A 19,780-nucleotide genomic window follows, 5' to 3' on the forward strand; every position below is an offset into this window, starting at 1 on the left:
TAAATTGCCCCTTAGAGTCGGGGGGACTAGCCAGACTAAAATGAATGGGGTTATGGCTAGAGCCTGGGTGAACAACAAAGAACAACCCAGCACGGGAAACAGGCCCTTTGGCCCAACGAGCCCGCGCCACCATCTTAACAAAGCATTTTCCTACACCTACCTTGCCCCGTGTGTATGCGAATGGTACCCCTATTGTAACCAGATTCAGGGGAGAATGGTGTAGGGTCAATTTGGTGCACCAATCAGCCTAAGAGCACATCTTTGGAGTGTGGGAGGAAACCGGAGCACCCGGAGGAAACCCACGCAACCACAGGGAGAATGCGCAAACTCCCACAGACACTGGCCCAAATCCATGTATCTGAACAGCTAGCAGTGATAGTCACTGAGCTGTTGTGGTGCCCATCTGCTGGTCCAGGTTTAAGCACACACCACGACGTGAAGTACTAGGCCACTCTCGAAACATCCAAGAGCAGCCCACGCACGACCCACCATGTGCATACCCCTCGTTTGACAACAAGGTGGACCGACGGGTGGGATTGTGGTCGGTGCAGACTCGATGGTCCGAATGGCCTCCTCCTGCTCTGTGGCATTTTATGATTCTATGTAGGATATTCTTGGTGTTCGACTCTGTCGATACTTAGAGTTGATGATGTATTTTGTGTTGCTGACCATGTCTGATTTCACCCCTGCTGTATCTGGAACATGCACTCGGTTGAAGGTTCCCTTGGCGAGATTGGCCCCTGGCCCTGTGCTGAGGTGATAAGTGGGTTGGAAGTTGCGTTACAGCTGCGCCTTGGCATTGCAGCCTAATGAGACTGGTTGTCTCCACTTGGTTCAGCCTTGCTGCTATCAGGTGTGAGCATCCACCCAGGCTCCATGATCCTAGAACCTGCTAACATTTGGTTGTAGTGACTCCTTGAGGGAGCTGTCAGGGGCATGATGGGCTGTACAGCCCTCAGCTGCTCCTGATCTTGGGAGAGGAAAAAAATTGAGCTTGGGTGGGGTGGGGGGGAACTAGAACGGGAAAAAAGACAACATAGATTTTTTTCTCCCCCCCCTTCTCCTTGCTGCCTAACACTCCAAGGGGGTCATTATGTTCAGACTGCGAGCTTCAATGGAGATTTACATTTGAGAAAGGCCACATAGACAGCGAGACAAAAAAATAAAAGGGGAAATCACACAGATGGTAACAGTTTGAAGTTGTTGTGATGTTGCAGGGAGCGAGTGCGGCAGTGTCGCTTTAAGGATCTGCTGCAAGGGGAGAAAAAAACCCACCTCGAGATTAGTTTCAGACCTTGAAGTTGCTGGGAGTCGATGGGGAGGTGAGAACGAGACACTGGGAGTGTGCTCGGAATTTTAATACAGTGCAGAGTACAGGAGTGCTGGGTCTGCACCCTGCCACTAAGGAAATCCTCTTTGTTCGCATGCACACCACATATTGGGAGCTTGAATATTCCCTCCATCATTAATTTCAACCCTTGAGAGTTTGGTGGCGTTTAAATTTTTCCCTGGGGAAAGTTTTTAAATAATAAAAAAATAAGTTCCTCGTCTTTTAACGGTATGGGCTGGAGCAGAGAGGCTTTGTATTTCCAGAGGGAGGGATGTGGACATCAGCAGGTATCCTGTGAGCTGTGCAAAACGAGGGGTCTCCCACAAAAGTGCATCCCCTGACCCTGTTACAGATGCAGCTGTTCCAATGCATCACTGTAACAAAATGTGATGCCGCTTGGGCGTTAGGTGAATACAGGAACACCGGGGGCGGGGGGGGGGGGGGGCGCGGGGGGAGAATGGGATGCGGCATAGAACTGAAGGCTGCCTGCTCCAGGCAAACTTGTTCATCTCTTGTGATTTTCTCCTCTTCCTGATGAAACTTTTATCATAGAATAGAATACCTACATTGCAGAAGGAGGCCATTCAGCCCATCGACCCCGCACCAACAGCAATCTCAGGCCCTATCCCCGTAACTCCACATATTTACCCCGCTAATCCCTCTAACCTACGCATCCCGGGACATTAGGTGGCAATTTAGCATGACCAACGCACCTAACCTGCACATCTTTGGAGTGTGGAATGAAACCGGAGCATCTGGAGGAAACCCATGCAGACACGGGGAGAACATGCTGACTGCACACAGACAGTGACCCAGTGCTAGAGTTGAACCCGGGTACCTGGAGCTGTGAGGCAGCAGCGCTAACCACCGTGCCACTGTGCTGCCCATTTTTATTTGTAAAACTGTGGGCTTAATTCAGTGAGGGTCCGTGGGCCTGGTGGGGTTGGGGAATTGCAGCCAATTCTTCATCCCTCCCTCCACTGATGTGCATTTGTGCATATGTATCACTCTCAGTGCAGTTAGATCAACAAATTTACAACAGACCAACAAGGTAAGAGGTAGGGTTGGTTTATTTTCTCTGTGCTATAGGACCGAGTAAAGCAAAACTGAGGTGCTACAGTGTCCCCACTGGTAGAAGGATATAATTACAATGTGACCAGTTTACACGGACAATCACCACTCTAAAGGAGGACAGAATCCAAAGAACCCCTACAATGCAGAAGGAGGCCTGTTGGCCCATCGGGTCTACACCGACTCTCCGAAACGGTATCTTACTCAAGTTCATTTCCCAACCTATCCCCATAACTGAGGCAGCACGATGGCACACTGGTTAGCACAACTGCACAGCGCCAGAGACCCACGTGCAATTCCCGGTTTGGCTCACTGTCTGTGTGGAGTTTGTACATTCTCCCTGTGTGTGTGTGGATTTCCTCTACTGCTCCGGTTTCCTACCAAAGTCTGAAAGATGTGCTGGTTAGGTGCATTGGCTGTACCAAATTCTCTCTGTGTACCCGAACAGACGCTGGAGTGTGGCGACTAAGGGATTTTCACAGTAACTTCATGCAGTGTTAATTACACCTACTTGTGACTAATAAATAAACCTTACTTTAACCCCATGCATTTACAATGGTTAATCCACCTAACCTACACACGTTTTATTTACTCGTGTCACAAGTAGGCTCACATTAACACTGCAATGAAGTTACTCTGAAAATCCCATAGTCGCCGCACTCCGGCACCTGTTCGGATAATACTGAGGGAGAATTTAGCATGGCCAATGCACCCTAACCAGCACCTCTTTCAGACTGTGGGAGGCAACTGAAGCACCCAGAGGAAACCCATGCAGACACGGAGAGAACGTGCAGACTCCACACGCTTGCATAAAGGATGGCAGAATGGTTCGCAACACTGCCTCACAGTGCCAGGCACCCAAGTCGGGAATCAAACCTGGGTCTTTGGTGCTGTGAGACAGCGGTGCTAACCCCTGTGCCATCCTGTATGGAACGTTCTCAGCTTCAGGCAATAAAAGATGGGAATACGGGAACCGAACATTTGGAAACCCAATTTTCTTGGCCCCAGTTTAGTTGGTTAAAGTGTCTACACCTTCATTTACAGCAGCATCTTCTCCTGAGCGTTAGACAGAGCCCCCACCACCAGCCAGTGCGCACAGATATGGACCGTTTGGTCATTGGCAAAAAAAAGATGGAAATGTCCCTATCCCATGAGCGGGGCTGGGGAAAGGTTAATTATGCGATGTATTCTATTTTAATGAACCTCCAATTAATCGCATCTTTTGGATTCCGTTTTGCGTTACTGTGTAAATAGTCTATTGTGCAGAGACGAGTGTACTGTATGGTGCCAGTGCTTTCAACACGGCACGGCCTCTGTCACTCACACACTACATTACTGTCACGCCAGACAGAGATATGGGGAGCAACAAAGGCACTTACACTCCAACTGCACTCCTGTGGAAGAGGGGGGGGAAACGAAAGGACCCTCATCCTTCTTTGCATAGTTTTCCCTTTGAACTTCACTGTTGTATGGCATTCACTGCCAGTCCTGCTGGTCTGTCTGCCAACAAAGCTGGCCAAAGCTGGTGAATGCATCCCCAGGCATGAAAGGGGGAGATCGTACTCTGACCACCCAACCCCTCCCCCTACATCCCTCCCCTCTCACCGGCCAGCCAGACCCAAGGGTCGGCCCCTCAGTCCATTTAATCGGCTTTGAGAACAAGCTTTGGTATTTGAAATGCAGTCACAGCAAAGAGAGAGAGAGGCTGAAAAATGCAAACTCACACACACACACACACACACACACACACACACACACACACACACACACACACACACACACACACACTCACTCACTCACTCACATACCCTCACACTCACTCTCACAGTCACACACACACACACACACACACACTCTCACAGTCACACACACACACTGTCTCACAGTCACACACACACACGCACACACTCTCACAGTCACACACACACACACACACACACTCTCTCTCACAGTCACACACACACACACACACACACACACTCTCACATTCACACTCACACACACACACTCACACACACACACACACATCTTTTACACCAATACAGTTCACTTTCTGCAGTTGATTCCTGGACCTGCAACAGAAGTTTCTGTTTCTGAGGATTCTCCGAGAATATTTCTTTCTGCGAATAAAGATTTAAATCTCACCAGCGCAGATTTTTTCTGGTGTTAATTTGGCTGCACCATTGTGTGGCTTAGCAACTGATTCATCTGTTCCTGGGATGGTGGAGAAAAACAGCCAACGTTTAGCATTCCATTAAATAGAAAGCAAAGCAAATAATGAAAAACTAAAGCAATAAATAACTCTGTTGTAGAAGCCAACGGGCTGGAAACCTTGTTTCTCGCTCCACAGGCCAGTGGGGTTATCAAGCATTTCCTGTTTTTATTTAGCATTCAGTGTTTGTTTAAATCTAAATATTGTGCAGCTTTAAGAATGTGTGACTCCTTAAAGTGTTTATGGCCATAAGTGCACTGTGTCACAGGATAGGCCTGTGTGGTGCTGTCTGGCTGTTATACAGTGACACACTCGCACAGATCAGCAAGAGTATGAGCAATTTCTTCCCTTAAATCTGCCCTTCTCCAACTTACAACTGTCGTTTCCCCCCCCGCCCCCACCAACCACCACCACCACCACCACCCCGCTCATCCTCCCCACCCCACTTGCGCCCCCTGGCCCTGGTGGCACAGTGGTTAGCACAGCTGCCTCACAGCGATAGGGATCCCGGTTTGATTGGGATGCTATGGTAGTGCAGTCGTTTGCAGTGCTGCCTCACAGCGCTAGGGACCTGGGTTTGATTGGGGTGACACAGTGGTTAGCGCTGCTGCCTCACGGCGCCAGGGATCCTGGTTCAATTGGGGTGGCACAGTGGTTAACACTGCTGCTTCAGAGCACCAGAGACCCCAGGTTCAGTTGAGGTGGCACGGTGGCACAGTGGTTAGTGCTGCTGCCTCACAGCGCCAGCGACCCGGTTCAGTTCTCGGCTTGGGTCACTGTCTGTGCGGAGTCTGCATTCTCCCTGTGTCAGCGTGGATATCCTCCAGGTACTCCGGTTTCCTCCCACAGTCCAAAGATGTGTGGCTTAGGTGGATTGGCCATGTGAAATTGCCCCTTAGTGTCAGGGGGACCAGCAGGGTAAGTACGTGAGGTTAAGGAGACAGGGGCTGGGTAGGATTGTGGTCAGTGAAGACTTGATGGGCTGAATGGCCTCCTTCTGCACTATAGGGATTCTATGATTCTATGAAGTTTGACTAAGTTTCTTGCCCATTTTGGCCATCGCTTTGTTGAAGCTACAAACTTTGATTTTTTTGCCTTCGCCTTTCCTACCATTGCAAACCTGGCAATGTGCTGACCCTTGAACCTTGACCCTTCACTTGGGTTTCCCAATGAAGAGGAACGAGCATTTAAAGATTGACAATGCAAAGCTATTATCAACCAACCCGTGTACATTTGGTACAGGAGGGGAAGTGAGGTGACAGTGGTAGGAGTCAGACTCTCTCTTGTTATCTATATATGTAGAAATGTTCTTTCTGAATTTCTGATGTTGCCACACCTTTGTGATGACTGGAGCAGGTCAGCCCCCATGGCAGTCAGGTTGGAATTGGACACAGTCAGAATTGGGCCGAATCCCACATCCAGCACTAATATTTGCAAAATAAAAAGGCTGTTTTTGCTAAAATGATGATTCTGATGTACTTGTAGACCAATAAGAAGGGACAGGTTGTCTCCCCTACTTCAGCGATATGTTGGTGTTTTTTAGGGAGCCATCCACATAGAAACCTTGGAAATCTTACAGAGCATAAGAGGCCATTCAGTCCATCGAGTCTGCACTGACAACAATCCCACCCAGGCCCCATCTCCAAAACCCCACATATTTACCCTGCTAATCCCTCAAACATCCTGCGACACTAAGGGGCAATTTAGCATGGCAATCAACCCAACCCTGTATATCTGTGGACACGGTAAGAAGTCCCACAACACCAGGTTAGAGTCCATCCAGTTTAATTGATAGTAATCCCACAAGCTTTCGGAAATGGTGTCCCTTCATCAGGTGTGTGGAAGGTTCTGATCAGAACTTCTTACCATGTTTACCCCAGTCCAAAGCCGGCATCTCTACATCATACCTGTGGACATTCAGGGACAATTTAGCATGGCCAATCCACCTAATCTGTGTGTCTGTGACATTAAGAGGCAATTTAACATGGCCAATCCACCTAATCTCCACAGTTTTGGACATGATGTGACCTCTCTTCTGCATTCCAACAATTAGAATTGGCAGATTAAAATTTCTCCAGTCTTCCTGTGAGCAGGCCACAAAATTGGAGCAACCTTAGTTTCTCCACTTCCTTTTGTGTGCAAGTCTCTGTGGCTTTGTTAATAAGAAGGATTGATGTCTTGGTTTTACTCTCACTAATCACTGCTCGCACCACAGCTATACTAATCTCTTAAATGGTCTTTTGCATGATTTTCCAGCATTTTCTCTTTTGGTTTCAGATTCCAACATCCGCAGTAATTTGCTTTTATCTTAAATGATCTTGTGTGAATCCAGTTAGAGTTACCAATAGGCTTGGAGGCCTTTCCGCTCTCCCACATTATTCATAAACTGAAAACTTGTTTAACAGAAATGAAACTTTTCGTTCTGCCACATATTTTGTAAACGTTCTTAATTGTGTACTGCTGATATGTAGTGGTTAATCCTGGCAATCAGCTGCATGATTATAAAGAAGTTTGTAAATGTTTGGGTGTACACTTCTGTACCTCTGTAGCTATGATATATCAAAAACTTACATCCTTTGCACCTCCTATCAACTTTATTCATCATAAAATTGCCTGTTTGCATTTCTAATAGAAACTCCCGATGTAAATGTGTCACGCTGTAATTACAGCTACCTGCCACTTGAGGCATTGCACTCACTATTGGTGGGAAGGTGGTACGAGTTGACACTCATTATTATAAATCTGGAGACAGGAACTGGTGCTGCCAAATGTAAAAGCAGAACAGGAAGTGTGATTTCAAAGTGGAAACCGCGGGGTGGCACGGTGGCATAGTGGTTAGCATTGCTGCTCCACAGTGCCAGGGAGTCGGGTTCAATTCCGGCCTTGGGTCACTGTCTGTGTGCAGTTTGCACGTTCTCCCCATGTCTGCATGGGTTTCTTCCGAGTGCTGTGGTTTTCTCCCACAGTCTAAAAGATGTATGGGTGAGGTGGATTGGCCATGCTAAATTGTCCCTTAGTGCCAGGGGAACTAGCTAGGGTTAATGTATGGGAAAAGATAGGGCTTGGGTGGGATTGTGACTGGTGGAAATTCGATGGGCCAAATGGCCTCCTTCTGCACAGCAGGATCCTATGAATCATATCTGCACGTTTAGTCAAAATCACCCCCTTATTTACGCATTTGGTCTTGACTCTTGACTGTGCACAGTAAGCATGTCACTCAGATTAGCTTATAACAAAGAACAACACAACACGGGAAACAGGTCCTTTGGCCCAACAAGCCCACGCCGCTATCTTAACAATATGCTTTTCCTCCTCCACCCTTGACCCATGTCTATGCTTATGGTACCCCCATTGGAAACCAATGGAAACATGACTTTTCCCAACTGAGACTCACTTCATTTTCCACCAGCATATGTTATTATCTATCTGATTCGCTTCAGGGATCTTAAAAGCTGCAGAATTCCTTGCCACCCTCCTCTTCCTGTAGCCAGAATCTGAAACCAATGTTTAAGATATCCATAATCCTGATCCCCATTAACCCTAGTGATTCCCTGCACTGTTTCTTTCAGTTGATCAATAAAAAGAAGCACTGAGGGAGATATTGACTTAGTAGGATGGTATAATGTGGATGATAGCGATTCAGGAGCCCGTTTCATATCTCTCCTGCTTCAAGGTCAGTGGAATTGGAGGTCAGGAGAGAAGTAAAAGGATGCACAAGTAAGGGAGGAAAGGAGAAAAGATTGATGTTCTGTGATCAGGTGGAGGGCAGGAGTGTTTAATTGATGACTGCATTTGCTGCCAGTGCTGTGCATGCACAATTGTATGCTGATGGTAGGCTGTCATCTGTCATCTGAGGCACAACCTCAGGCTAAAGGCCCAGGCTTTTATCTTTATAATGTAAGGGGTGGCAGGGTGTCACAGTGGTTAGCACGGCTGCCTCACAGGACCAAGGATCCAGATTCAATTCCATCCTCGGGTCACTCTCTGCGTGGAGTCTGCATATTCTCCCCGTGTCTGTGTGGGTTTCCTCTGGGTGCCTCGGTTTCCTTCCACAGTCCAAAGATGGTGCAAGTTTGGTTGATTGGCCATGCTAAATTGACCTTAATTTCAGGGGGGATTAGCAGGGTAAATATCTGGGGTTACGGGAATAGGGCCTGAGTGGAATTGTGGTCGATGCAGATTTGATGAACCAAATGGCCTCCTTCTGTATTGTAGGGATTCTATGAATAATAGGAAATGTGTAGCAGGGTGAATACACAGTCATTACTGGCCCTGGCAGCAGGAGAGAATGTTGTGCATTTCTATCCTGGGATTGATAGTGATGGATTTTGGAAACTCCTTTTCCAGGGGGATGGAAGGGAAGGATTCGCGGATGGGAAACTTAAAATCCTTTCCTTGTGGGATGTTTTACTGCCGTCATGTGGTTAGTGTTTCTCTGTCTCACTATCCCAGTAATGTAGATGGATTGTACATTGCTCTGGGCGTTAGGTTCTATTGCCTCTCCCCAGTCTTCCCCTACTTCTACCCTGAGTTCTGGGCTACAAACTCCAGCAGTGACATCCTTGGATTTCAGCGCATGCGCGGACCAGCGCAGGTGCAGCGACTTATGTCAGTGGCCATCTTGCATGGGTGTATTTGTGTTGGCAAAGAGACAGAGTGTGAATGGACAAGGAACAATGGAGCAAGGCCAAAGTGAGTGGTGATGGGACAATAATGAAAGGATACGTGGGTCCAAGTGGAAGCAAATGGCAGCTAATACCAATCCTTCATTGATCAAGTTCCAACTGTTTAAACCCTCCTCTATTTCAATTACAGTGTCATGCTCTGTTACTGCTTATATTCATGCATCTGTCCAAAGGTATGAATATGTATTTGTTTACTTGTGATGTCTTGATGTCTTATAACCTCCAGGTTTCAAGGGGACTTACTGTGAGACAGATATCAATGAGTGTGAGAGCAACCCCTGTGTGAATAATGGTGTGTGTATGGATATCGTCAACGGCTTCATCTGCAAGTGCCCCTCAGGTAAGAAGCAACTTTAGATGGACTGTGGCCTCCCTGAACATTCGCTATTGTGGAATTCTCCGATGAGATGTGTTCTGGGTGGCACAGTGGTTTGCACTGCTGCCTCATAGCTGATCTTTCGTGGACTCAGCTCCGCTTACCCGCTAACCACTGTGCCACCAATTTGCCAATTACTTTAAATCTGTGGCCTCTGGAAACAGTTTCACCTTATTTACTCTGACAAAATATCCCCTCTGTTCTAAGAATCATCCCAGATGCTCCAGGTTCCCCATGTAATGAAGCCCTGCATCCTAGCACCATCCATGAAGAATGCCCACCTGAATACGGCTTAAGAATTGCCTGTCTAAACCAATCCAGATATCTAAGAGGTGGCACTGTAGCACAGTGGTTAGCATTGCTGCCTCAAAACACCAGTGACCCAAGTTTGATTCCCGGCTTAGGTCATTATCTGTGCGAAGTCTGCACCTTCTCTCTGTGTCTGCGTGGGTTTCCTCCGGGTGCCCCGGTTTTCTCCCAGTCTGAAAGACATGCTGGTTAGGTGCATTGGCCATGCTAATTTCTCCCTCAGTGTACCCAAACAGGCACCAGAGTGCAACGACTGGGGGATTTTCACAGTAACTTCATTGCTGTGTTAATGTAAACTTACTTGGGACACTAATAAATAAACTTTAAAACTTTGGCCCTGATTTTACTGGCATGCAGAACAGCATTCTTCATTGGCCTCAGGTGTGGTCTTACGAGCCTCGGGTGGGCGTGCCAGTAAAATTCCGGCCTTTATTTCACTCTGTACTCCTTTAAGACACGCTCCTTAAAAATCCTCTGAAGGTACTATATAAATGCAAGTTGTTGTTGCTGGCAGCCGAGTGGCGTCTAATCATCCTTATTCCTGGATGTGTCGCTGCCTAAAGGAGTAATGGACAAAATAGACTGAGAGGGAGCCAGGGTTTTCACTTGGTAAAGTGAAAGCATGCCACTCTCCCATCACGCTGCAAGAAGTTCAGAAACATTGCAGTAAAATCAGGCAAAATACTTCTCAGGATCTACAGCTACACGCAGCTTCACTTTTGATTTAAATACAGGGATATGTCACAGTGACCTCCAATGTACATTGTGACCTATTTTGTCTCCCGTCCAAGGTATGGTTACCATGGTCGCAGTCTTGCTAAGTCCATGGCAATATCATCTGTGGTATGCAATTGATTACTATCGGATAGCCTTAGATTGCTTTGTGACAATGAAACATGGACATTTTCAGAGGGTGGGAGGATTTTATTTTTGAAGTACCTTGGAATTTTACCAACAGTCACTCATTTACCCAAGTTTGCACTTACTGCGAGCAGTATACAGTGTACTGGAAGCAGTTAGATCAGTATGCCAAATGTCACTTTGTACTGCCAAATTTTTGACAGAGATCATAGAACGATGCAGTGCAGCAGGCCATTTGACCCATCCTGCCCGTGTTGACTCTCTGTGGAGACCATTTAATCTATTCTGACCATGCTGGCTCTCTGTAGACATATCCATCTTCTCAAATTTATATATATCCAATTTCTTTTCAAAGTTACTGCTGAATCTGCTTCCAACTTTCCTTCAACGCAGTAGTACTATTCATAACTCGTTGTGTTTAAAAAAAAGCTTCCCAAACACTCCTTGTGGTTTTCCAATCCTAAATTTTATGTTTTAATGATGTCCCAAGGAATAGGCTTTTGACAAGCATAACAATTGTGTAGCTCAATCTTAAAAAAAAGTGAGAATTGCATTTGAAGTCTCTGATGGTTTGATACTGCAGTTGTAAAAAAATTCATTCGTGGGATATGTGCATTGCTGGCTGGCCAACATATATTGCCCATCCCTAGTTGCCCTTGGAGGGTAGTTGAAAACAAACCACATTGCTGCGGCTCTGGAGTCACATGTAGGCCAGACCGAGTAAGGATGGCAGATTTCCTTCCCTAAAGGACATTAGGGCAGCACGGTGGCACAGTGGTTAGCACTGCTGCCTCACAGCGCCAGAGGCCCGCGTTTAATTCTTGGCTTGGGTCACTGTCTATGTGGAGTTTGCATGATCTTAATTTTTCTGTGTGGATTTCCTCCGGGTGCTCCAGTTTCCTCCCACAGTCCAAAGATGTGTGGGTTAGGTTCATTGGCCATGCTAAATTGCTCCTTAGTGTCAGGAGGGTTAGCAGGGTAAATAGGTGGGAATATAGGGATAGGAGGAATTGTGATCGGTGCAGACTTGATAGACTAAATGGCCTTTTTCTGCATTGTAGGGATTCTATGATTCTAGTGATCCAGATCAGTTTTTCTAACAATCAACAATGGTTTCATGGTCATCAGTAGATTCTCAATTCCAGATATTTTTTATTGAATTCAAATTCCACTATCTACCATGGCTGGGATTCAAACCTGAGGCCCCCGAACATTAGCTGAGTTTCTGGATTAATAGTCTAGCAATAAAAGCACTAGGCCATCGCATCTCCTTAGTGCTTCTCCTTTATGGCCCTTAAGCATTATCAGGTTGTAAATGATTAATGACTCAATTAATGTCATTTAAGATATAAAAATCTTTCTTTTAACTCTGGGTTTCCTGAGGTGCACTGGTATACAAGAAAGTAGCTGAAGATTTGCCTATGTATTTATTTATATCAGTGAGGGACACCTCTGTCATTGCTTCTCAGGCAATGAATAAATTGGGAGTACAGTGACCATTATATTTTCAGGAAACAGTAGTCGTTTTGCACACAACATTCCCATAAATAGCAGTTGGATGAGCGACCAGTCCATCTGGTGTTCATTGAAGGAGGAATCTTGGCCAGGATACGGAAAGAACTCCCCGCCTTTTCCACATTGTGCCGTGGGATCTTTCTCACTGGAATAGATAAGTAGAGAAGACAGATTTGAAAGATCATCTGGAGTATAGTGTTTGCAGTAATGTACCACTGCCTCATCACTACACTGGAGTCCCATTTTGCACAATCTGTAAATTATAGGCTAGGCTTCTTTATGTAGCAATAGAGGTGAGAAGACATTTCTTCACCCGGAGGGTGGTGAATGTGTGGAATTCACTACCACAGAGAGTAGTTGAGGCCGTGCTTCGGGGTTTTAAAAAAAAGGGTGGCATGGACAAACTGGGCCGAAGGGCCTGTTTCCATGCTGTAAACCTCTATGATTCTAGGTCAAAACGTTGATTTGATTTATTATTGTCACATGTATTAGTATAAGTGAGAAGTATTGTTTCTTGTGAGCTATATAGACAGAGCATACCGTTCATAGAAAAGGAAAGGAAAGAGTGCAGAGTGTAGTGTTACAGTCATAGCTAGAGTGTAGAGAAAGATCAACTTAGCGTGAGGTAATTCCATTCAAAAGTCTGATGGCAGCAGGGAATAAACATAGAAACATAGAAAAACTTACAGCACAGACAGGCCCTTCGGCCCACAAGTTGCGCCAAACATGTCCCTACCTACTAGGCATACCTATAACCCTGCATCTTACTAAGGGTCCATGTACTTATCCAAAAGCCTCTTAAAAGACACTATCGAATCTGCCTCCACCACCACCGCCAGCAGCCGATTCCAGGCACCCGTCACCTTCTGAGTGAAAAACTTATTCCTGACATCTCCATTGTACCTATCCCCCAGCACCCTAAACCTGTGTCCTCTTGTGGCAACCATTTCAGCCCTGGGAAAAAGCCTCTGAGAATTCACTCGATCAATACCTCTCATCATCTTATACACCTCTATCAGGTCACCCCTCATCCTTTGTCTCTCCAAGGAGAAAAGACCGAGCTCTCTCAACCTATCCTCATAAGGCATGCCACCCAATCCAGGCAACATCCTTGTAAATCTCCTCTGCACCCTTTCTGTGGCTCCCACATCCTTTCTGTAATGAGGCGACCAGAACTGAGCACAATACTCCCAAGTGGGGTCTGACCAGAGTCTTATACAGCTGCAACATTATCTCTCGACTCCTAAACTCAATTCCTCAATTGATGAATGCTAAGCTGTTCTTCAGTCCATTGTCTGATTTCAAGAAGATATTAGATATGGGGCTTGAGGCTAAAGGGATCATTGAGAAGCGGGGATCAGGATATTGAATTCCATGATCAGCCAGGATCAAGCTGAATGGCAGAGCAGGCTCGAAGGGCTGAATGGCCGACTCCTGCTTCTAGCTTCTGTGTTTCTGTGTTTATGTTAGCATCTTGTATTTATGGTGCAACTTTGATGTTGTAAAATATCCCAAAACACTTCACAGGTGAACAAGCAAAATTTGACACTGAACCATAGAAGGATAATCTGGGACAAGCAATCAAAAGTTTGGTCAAAGAAATTGGATTTAAGTAGCATCTTGTAGAAGGTTAGAGAAGCAGAGGTTGGGGAGGGAATTCTGGAGCTTAGGGCCAGTTGTCAGTGGTAGAGCAACAAAAGTTTAATTGTAGAAGACAACGAGGAGTTAGCGATTTTTTTTTCATTCCTGGGACATGCTGGCTGGCCAGTAATTATAGCCCATTTCTAGTTGCCCTTGGAGGGCAGCTGAGTGTCAACCACATTGCTGCAGCTCTGGAGTCACATGTTGGCCGGACCAGGTAAGGACGGCAGATCTCCTTCCCTAAAGGACATTAGTGAACCAGATGGGTTTTTCCGACAGTAGATTCACTGTCATCAGTAGATTCTTAATTCCAGATATTTTTCATTGAATTGAAATTCCACCAAATGCCTGATGGGACTCGAACCCGGGTCCCCAGAACATTAGTTGAGTTTTGGGAATAATAGTCTAGCGATACCACTAGGCCATCGCTACACTGGAGCACCATTTTTTGGTCGAGGAGGAGTGCAGTTATACCTGAGCATGGTTGAAGCTTATTTATTATCGTCACAAGTAGGCTTACGTTAACACTGCAATAAAATTACTGTGAAAATCCCCTAGTCGCCACACTCAGGCACCTGTTCAGGTACACCAAGGGAGAATTTAGCATGGGTAATGCACTCTAACCAGCATGTCTTTCAGACTGTGGGAGGAAACCGGAGCACCTGGAGGAAACCCACGCAGACGCAGGAAATACATGCAGACTCCGCACAGACAGTGACCCAAGCTGGGAATCAAACCCAGGTCCCCGGTACTGTGAGGCAATGGTGCTAACCACTGTTTGAACACCTATTACCCTATTCTGACACCCACCATCTAGCAGCCAGTGGAGCTGGAACCCAGGTTTGCAGTTTTCCAGCACAGGCTTGCTGAGGTGTGTTGCATATTGTTGATGGAAGTGAATTCAGCACGGTGCTGGAATTGAACTGGTTGGCCTGTTTTCTGCGGTGGCCTGTTTTCTGTGGTGCAGTTAGACAATGCTTTCACCAATTCGCTTCACTGTGATTTACCCCTCGAGCAGAAATCTTTGCTTTCATTAAGTCAGCAAGTAGCCAAACTTGCCCAGACACAGACCAATGCTTGACTTGTTGACTACACCATGCTGTAGTACTTTTCACAACCTCAGGACTGACCCAAGGCACTTTGCAACTGGTGAAGTACTATGAAACATGGGAGCAAAATTTGAGGATGCTGGAAATCTGGATCAAAATGGAAAATGTTGGAAAAGCCCAGCTGGTCTGGCAGCATCCACGGAGGGAGGAGTAGAGTTAATTTTTCGAGTCCATACACTTCTTTAGAGTTAAAGAGAGGGAGAAATTTGGTCGATTGTATATTGTGTCAAGAAGGGGCTGGAGCAGACTCGAGGGTCAGTGATTGGTGAGAGCCAAGAGAGATTGCAGCAAAGATGTGTAGGTCGCGAGACAGAGAGAGTGTTAATGGCAGGGTTAAGGACTACGGAAGTGCTAATAGTGGCATAAAGATGATAGTGGGATGTGTTAATAGGAGGATGAAGGTCAGTGCTCAGTGAAAACAAAAATAAAGAACAAGCAAATGAGTTTTGGAGGGTATGCATTGGGACAAAAAATATTCTGGATGCAAAAAAGGTCAAGATGGAAGAGAAGGGTCACAGTCTAAAATTGTTGAACTCAGTGTTGTGCACTGAAGGCTGTAATGTGGCTAATCAGAAGATGAGTTACCGTTCTTTGAACAAGCACTGGGCTTCAATGGAACAGGCCAAGGACGGGTATGGGAGCAAGGTGCTGAGTTAAAATAGCAAACAACAGGCAGACACTGAACGCATCCCACAGCGAATGCAGTTGACCACATTGCAGGAGGTATGAGTGAAATGCTACTTCAGCTAAAAGGAGTGTTTGTGGCCTGGAATGGTGAGGAGGGAGGAGGTAAAGGGGCCGGGGTTGCATCTTCTCTGATTGCAAGGGAAGGTGCCTTGGGAAGGGCATGAAGAGTTGGGGGTGAGAGGAGTGGATCAGGGTGTCATGGAGGGGGCAAGGATGAAGAATTGGGAGTGATGGAGAAATGGACCAGGGTGTCATGGAGGGAGTGGGATGAGGAGTTGGGGTGACAGAGGAATGGATCAGGGTGTCATGGAGGGAGCAAGGATGAGGAGTTGGGGATGACGGAAGTGTAGTCCGGGGTGTTATGGAGGGGCGAGGATGAGGAGTTGGGGTGATGGAGGAGTGGACCAGGATGTCATGGAGGGAGCGAGGATGAGGAGTTGGGGATGAAGGAGGAATGGACAAGGGTGTCACAGAGGAAGCAGGTCCTGGTGAAGTACAACCACGTGTCATGTCAGAAATGCATCAGACAGTTTGGGCACCACCAACCCCCACACAGCAACATGATAATGACCTGCTCTAGCAAATTCTGATGGAGGAATAAATATTGGCCAGGACACCCAAGAACATAGCACTATGCAATCTTTCCTGTCCACCCAAGAGGACAGACATTGTTTTGTTTAGCTCTCATTGAAAGATGGCATCTTTGATGGTGCAGCACTCCCTCAGTCAAGCATCTGAGGAACAAGAGCAAGATTCTTACTGTGTTCAATGCCTCTGTGGGAGGAAACTAGAGCATCTGGAGGAAACCCACACAGACATGGGGAGAATGTATAAACTCTACACAGATGGTCACCCGAGGCCAGATTTGAACCCAGTTCCCCGGTGCTGTGAGACAGCACTGCTAATCACTGTGCTGCTGTTGTATGGAAGTTGGTACATTGCGTGACCTAACTGACTGATCATTTCATAGAAGCCCTACAGTGCGGAAGGAGGCCAGTTGGCCCATTGAGCCTACACCAACAACAATCCTACCCCATGCCCTATCCCCACAACCCCACTCATTTACCCCACTAATCCTTCTAACCAGAGCAGCCCAGTACATTGAGGGACAATTTAGCATGGCCAATCCACCTAACCCGCACATCTTTGGACTGTACCTGGAGGAAACCCACGCAGACATGGAGAGAATGTGCAAAGACCACACAGATAGTGACCCAAACCTAAAATTTGCCCAAAAAAAAGATAGTGATCTAATTCACACTAATAAAACTGTGCACCAAGTCATAACCATACATTATTTTTTTAAAAAAAACAAAGTCTCTCTCCCATGTGCTGACTGGTAGGTGTTTAAAGGGAGAGAGGCCTGCAGTGTAGGCCTCACCAGCCATTCTTGTGGTGGGGAGGTTATTCAGAGGTCAGGGTGCAGTATACCTCAGCCAATCCTTTGAAGAAGCTCTCCGTTGGTGGTTGATTGACAAGAGGGGCCGTGTCTGTTATCTCCTGGAGGCGGACAATGTGCCAATTGTTCTCCAAAGGCCTCGGTTCCCCTCGCCTGAGAAGTAGCTGCCCTTAATGAGAGGGAGGCTCAATTCTTTTAGGCCCAATTTACATTTGGGGCAGACACGGGGCCCCTCATATGCTTACTGTGTTTCACATGCAGCCATTGAAGACCCTGCTTGAAGGAGCAGCACCTTAGAATACAACTGACAGATTCAGTCAGTTCTCCTGGTGCTCCCACTCTCTTTTCATATTCTGTATTGTCACTGTGCTTTTCCTTTCTCAATAAGCTGACACAGGAATACATTGACGAGGGCTCCCAAGTTTCTGAATACGTTTTTTGTTAAGATTCTAGAGAGCTGTGGAATATAAATTTCTGATCTGAATTTAGACAATTCCACTCAGCAGCCGTGGACTTTTAAATCTCTCAAAAAAACTCTCTTCAGTCAAGCAGCCGGGCTCTGATGATGTGATCTTTGTGAGGAGATACATTTACATCAGCAAATATTCCCCTCTCTTTTCCCATGTGTTGCCTCTCCTTCCCAAGTTAATTCACCTGCCCCCGTTCCTGCCACCTGGTCCAAGCCTGTCTCCAGTGCTTACCTGACCCTGTCGGGAGACATTCCTGACTAACTTGTGCCCGGCAGACCTTCAGTCATCCACTCAACCTTGGCCTTGAGAAAGAATCTTTTTTTCTCTCGCACTGGTGAATTCCTGATTAACTGCAGGAAACTTGAGGGATTTATGAGTGAACATGACCTGGGTAAAGCAGCAAGCTAATCGAAAATGAAATAAAATTTGTTGCTACTTCTGTCAAAACCATCTCAATTCCAAGATTTTATTCAGGTATTCACCTGTCTCTCTCTTCCTGATTTTAGAAAATAAGATCTTTGACAGGGCACAATATAAACTTGAAGACTTTGTCATTTTCAATGGGTCCCTTGAAAAGTGGCAGGACAATGATAGATCGCTTAGTAAGGTGCTGTCAATGAAAGCCAGTGGGGCGGTACGGTGGCACAGGGACCGTAGCAATGCTGCCTCACAGCTCCAGGGACCCGGATTTGATTCCCGGCTTGGGTCACTGTCTGTGTGGAGGTTGCATATTCTCCCCGTGTCTGTGTGGGTTTCCTGCGGGTGCTCTGATTTCCCCCCACAGTCCAAAGATGTGCGGGTTAGTTGGATTGACCATGCGAAATTGCCCCTTAGAATCCAAAGATGTGCAGTTTAGGTAGATTGACCATGCTAAATTGCCCCTTAGTGTCCAAAGATGTGCAGGTTAGGTGGATTGACTATGATAAATTGCCCCTTAGTGTTAAGAGGTAGCAGCTAGGATAACTGCATGGGGTTATAGGGATAGGGCCTGGGTGGGATTATGGTTGGTGCAGACGCGATAGGCCAAATAGCCTCCTTCTGCACTGTAGGGGTACTATTCTATGCTTCAATTTTGTGACAATAGATGCAAAACTAAGGAAGATGTGCACTTCTGTTGTAACAAATCGCATCTCTTACCTATTCAAGTGCAACAAATTGCTCAGAAATGCAACCATTGTTATATGAACTATCATTGGATGCAGCAAGGTTCCACAAATAGCAACAGGCCGTTGTGAAGTTAATCCTTTTCTTGGGTGCTGGTAGAGGGAGGAATATCGTCTGATTTCCCCAACCCTGGGAAATCTTCTGTCATTCCTTAGCTATTGCAGTGAGATTTTCCTTGTCCATTGGAACCGGCAGCTTAAAGTTCCCTCTGAATGACACTGCAGCACTCCCTCAGTACCACACTGCACTCAAAGAAGAGAGAAAGGAATTTTATTAACATGCCTTGCAATTTCCAGCCCTGTTTTTTGTAACCAGGTGCTGGATTATGCACTGTCTGTTCATATTCTGTTGAGAATAGTATTTATTTGAATGATCTGGTATATTGCGTAAGGTTTTGTCATCTACAATGCTGCTGCCTTTAGCCACTACTCTGCATTTATGCACTAAATCTCATTAGAAATAATGCAGCAAAAACCACTTGCAAACATTTGCTTATGTGAAACGACACAGCTTGCTTCTCCAGCACTCCAGTTTCAACTTTTGCTCCTCTCTTGATCCAATCCTGAAGTTGCTTCTCACAGAATCACTTGGTTAAAATGTTGAGCAAAGGAAAAGAAAGCTTTGCCTTTACATAGCACCATACACAACCACAAGACATCCCAGAGCAATTGGAAAAGAAAGACAGCCCTGAATTTAGATAGCAGCTTACAAGACCGCAAAACATCTCAAAAATGCTTCACAGCAAATGGTGTATATTCTGAAGTGTAGACACTGCTGTAACATAGGAAAAGTGGTAGCCAAACATATGCATACTAAGATCCAACAATGATTAGGTAATCTGTTTTGATCATGTTGAGTGAGGGATGAGTGATGGCCAGGACACCGGGGATAACTGTTTGAACAGCGTGGTGGGAGAGAATACTCTTTTTTCCCCTCATCCAAAAAGACAGC

At 46.2% G+C, this 19,780-nt stretch overlaps 1 protein-coding gene across 1 annotated transcript in view; it reads left to right on the forward strand.

Moving 5' to 3' along the window:
• notch3 (notch receptor 3) overlaps window positions 1–19,780 on the forward strand; it is a 209,319-nt gene that overhangs the window by 123,939 nt on the left and 65,600 nt on the right. Inside the window, exon 9 of the mRNA XM_080216675.1 lies at window positions 9,525–9,638. Within this exon, the coding sequence (XP_080072801.1) occupies window positions 9,525–9,638 (114 nt within the window). The remainder of the gene's footprint in view (window positions 1–9,524; window positions 9,639–19,780) is intronic.

The sequence above is a fragment of the Carcharhinus amblyrhynchos genome, chromosome 33 (genome assembly GCF_965287045.1).
Source record: "Carcharhinus amblyrhynchos chromosome 33, sCarAmb.v2.hapA, whole genome shotgun sequence".
In the NCBI taxonomy this organism is placed as follows: domain Eukaryota; kingdom Metazoa; phylum Chordata; class Chondrichthyes; order Carcharhiniformes; family Carcharhinidae; genus Carcharhinus; species Carcharhinus amblyrhynchos.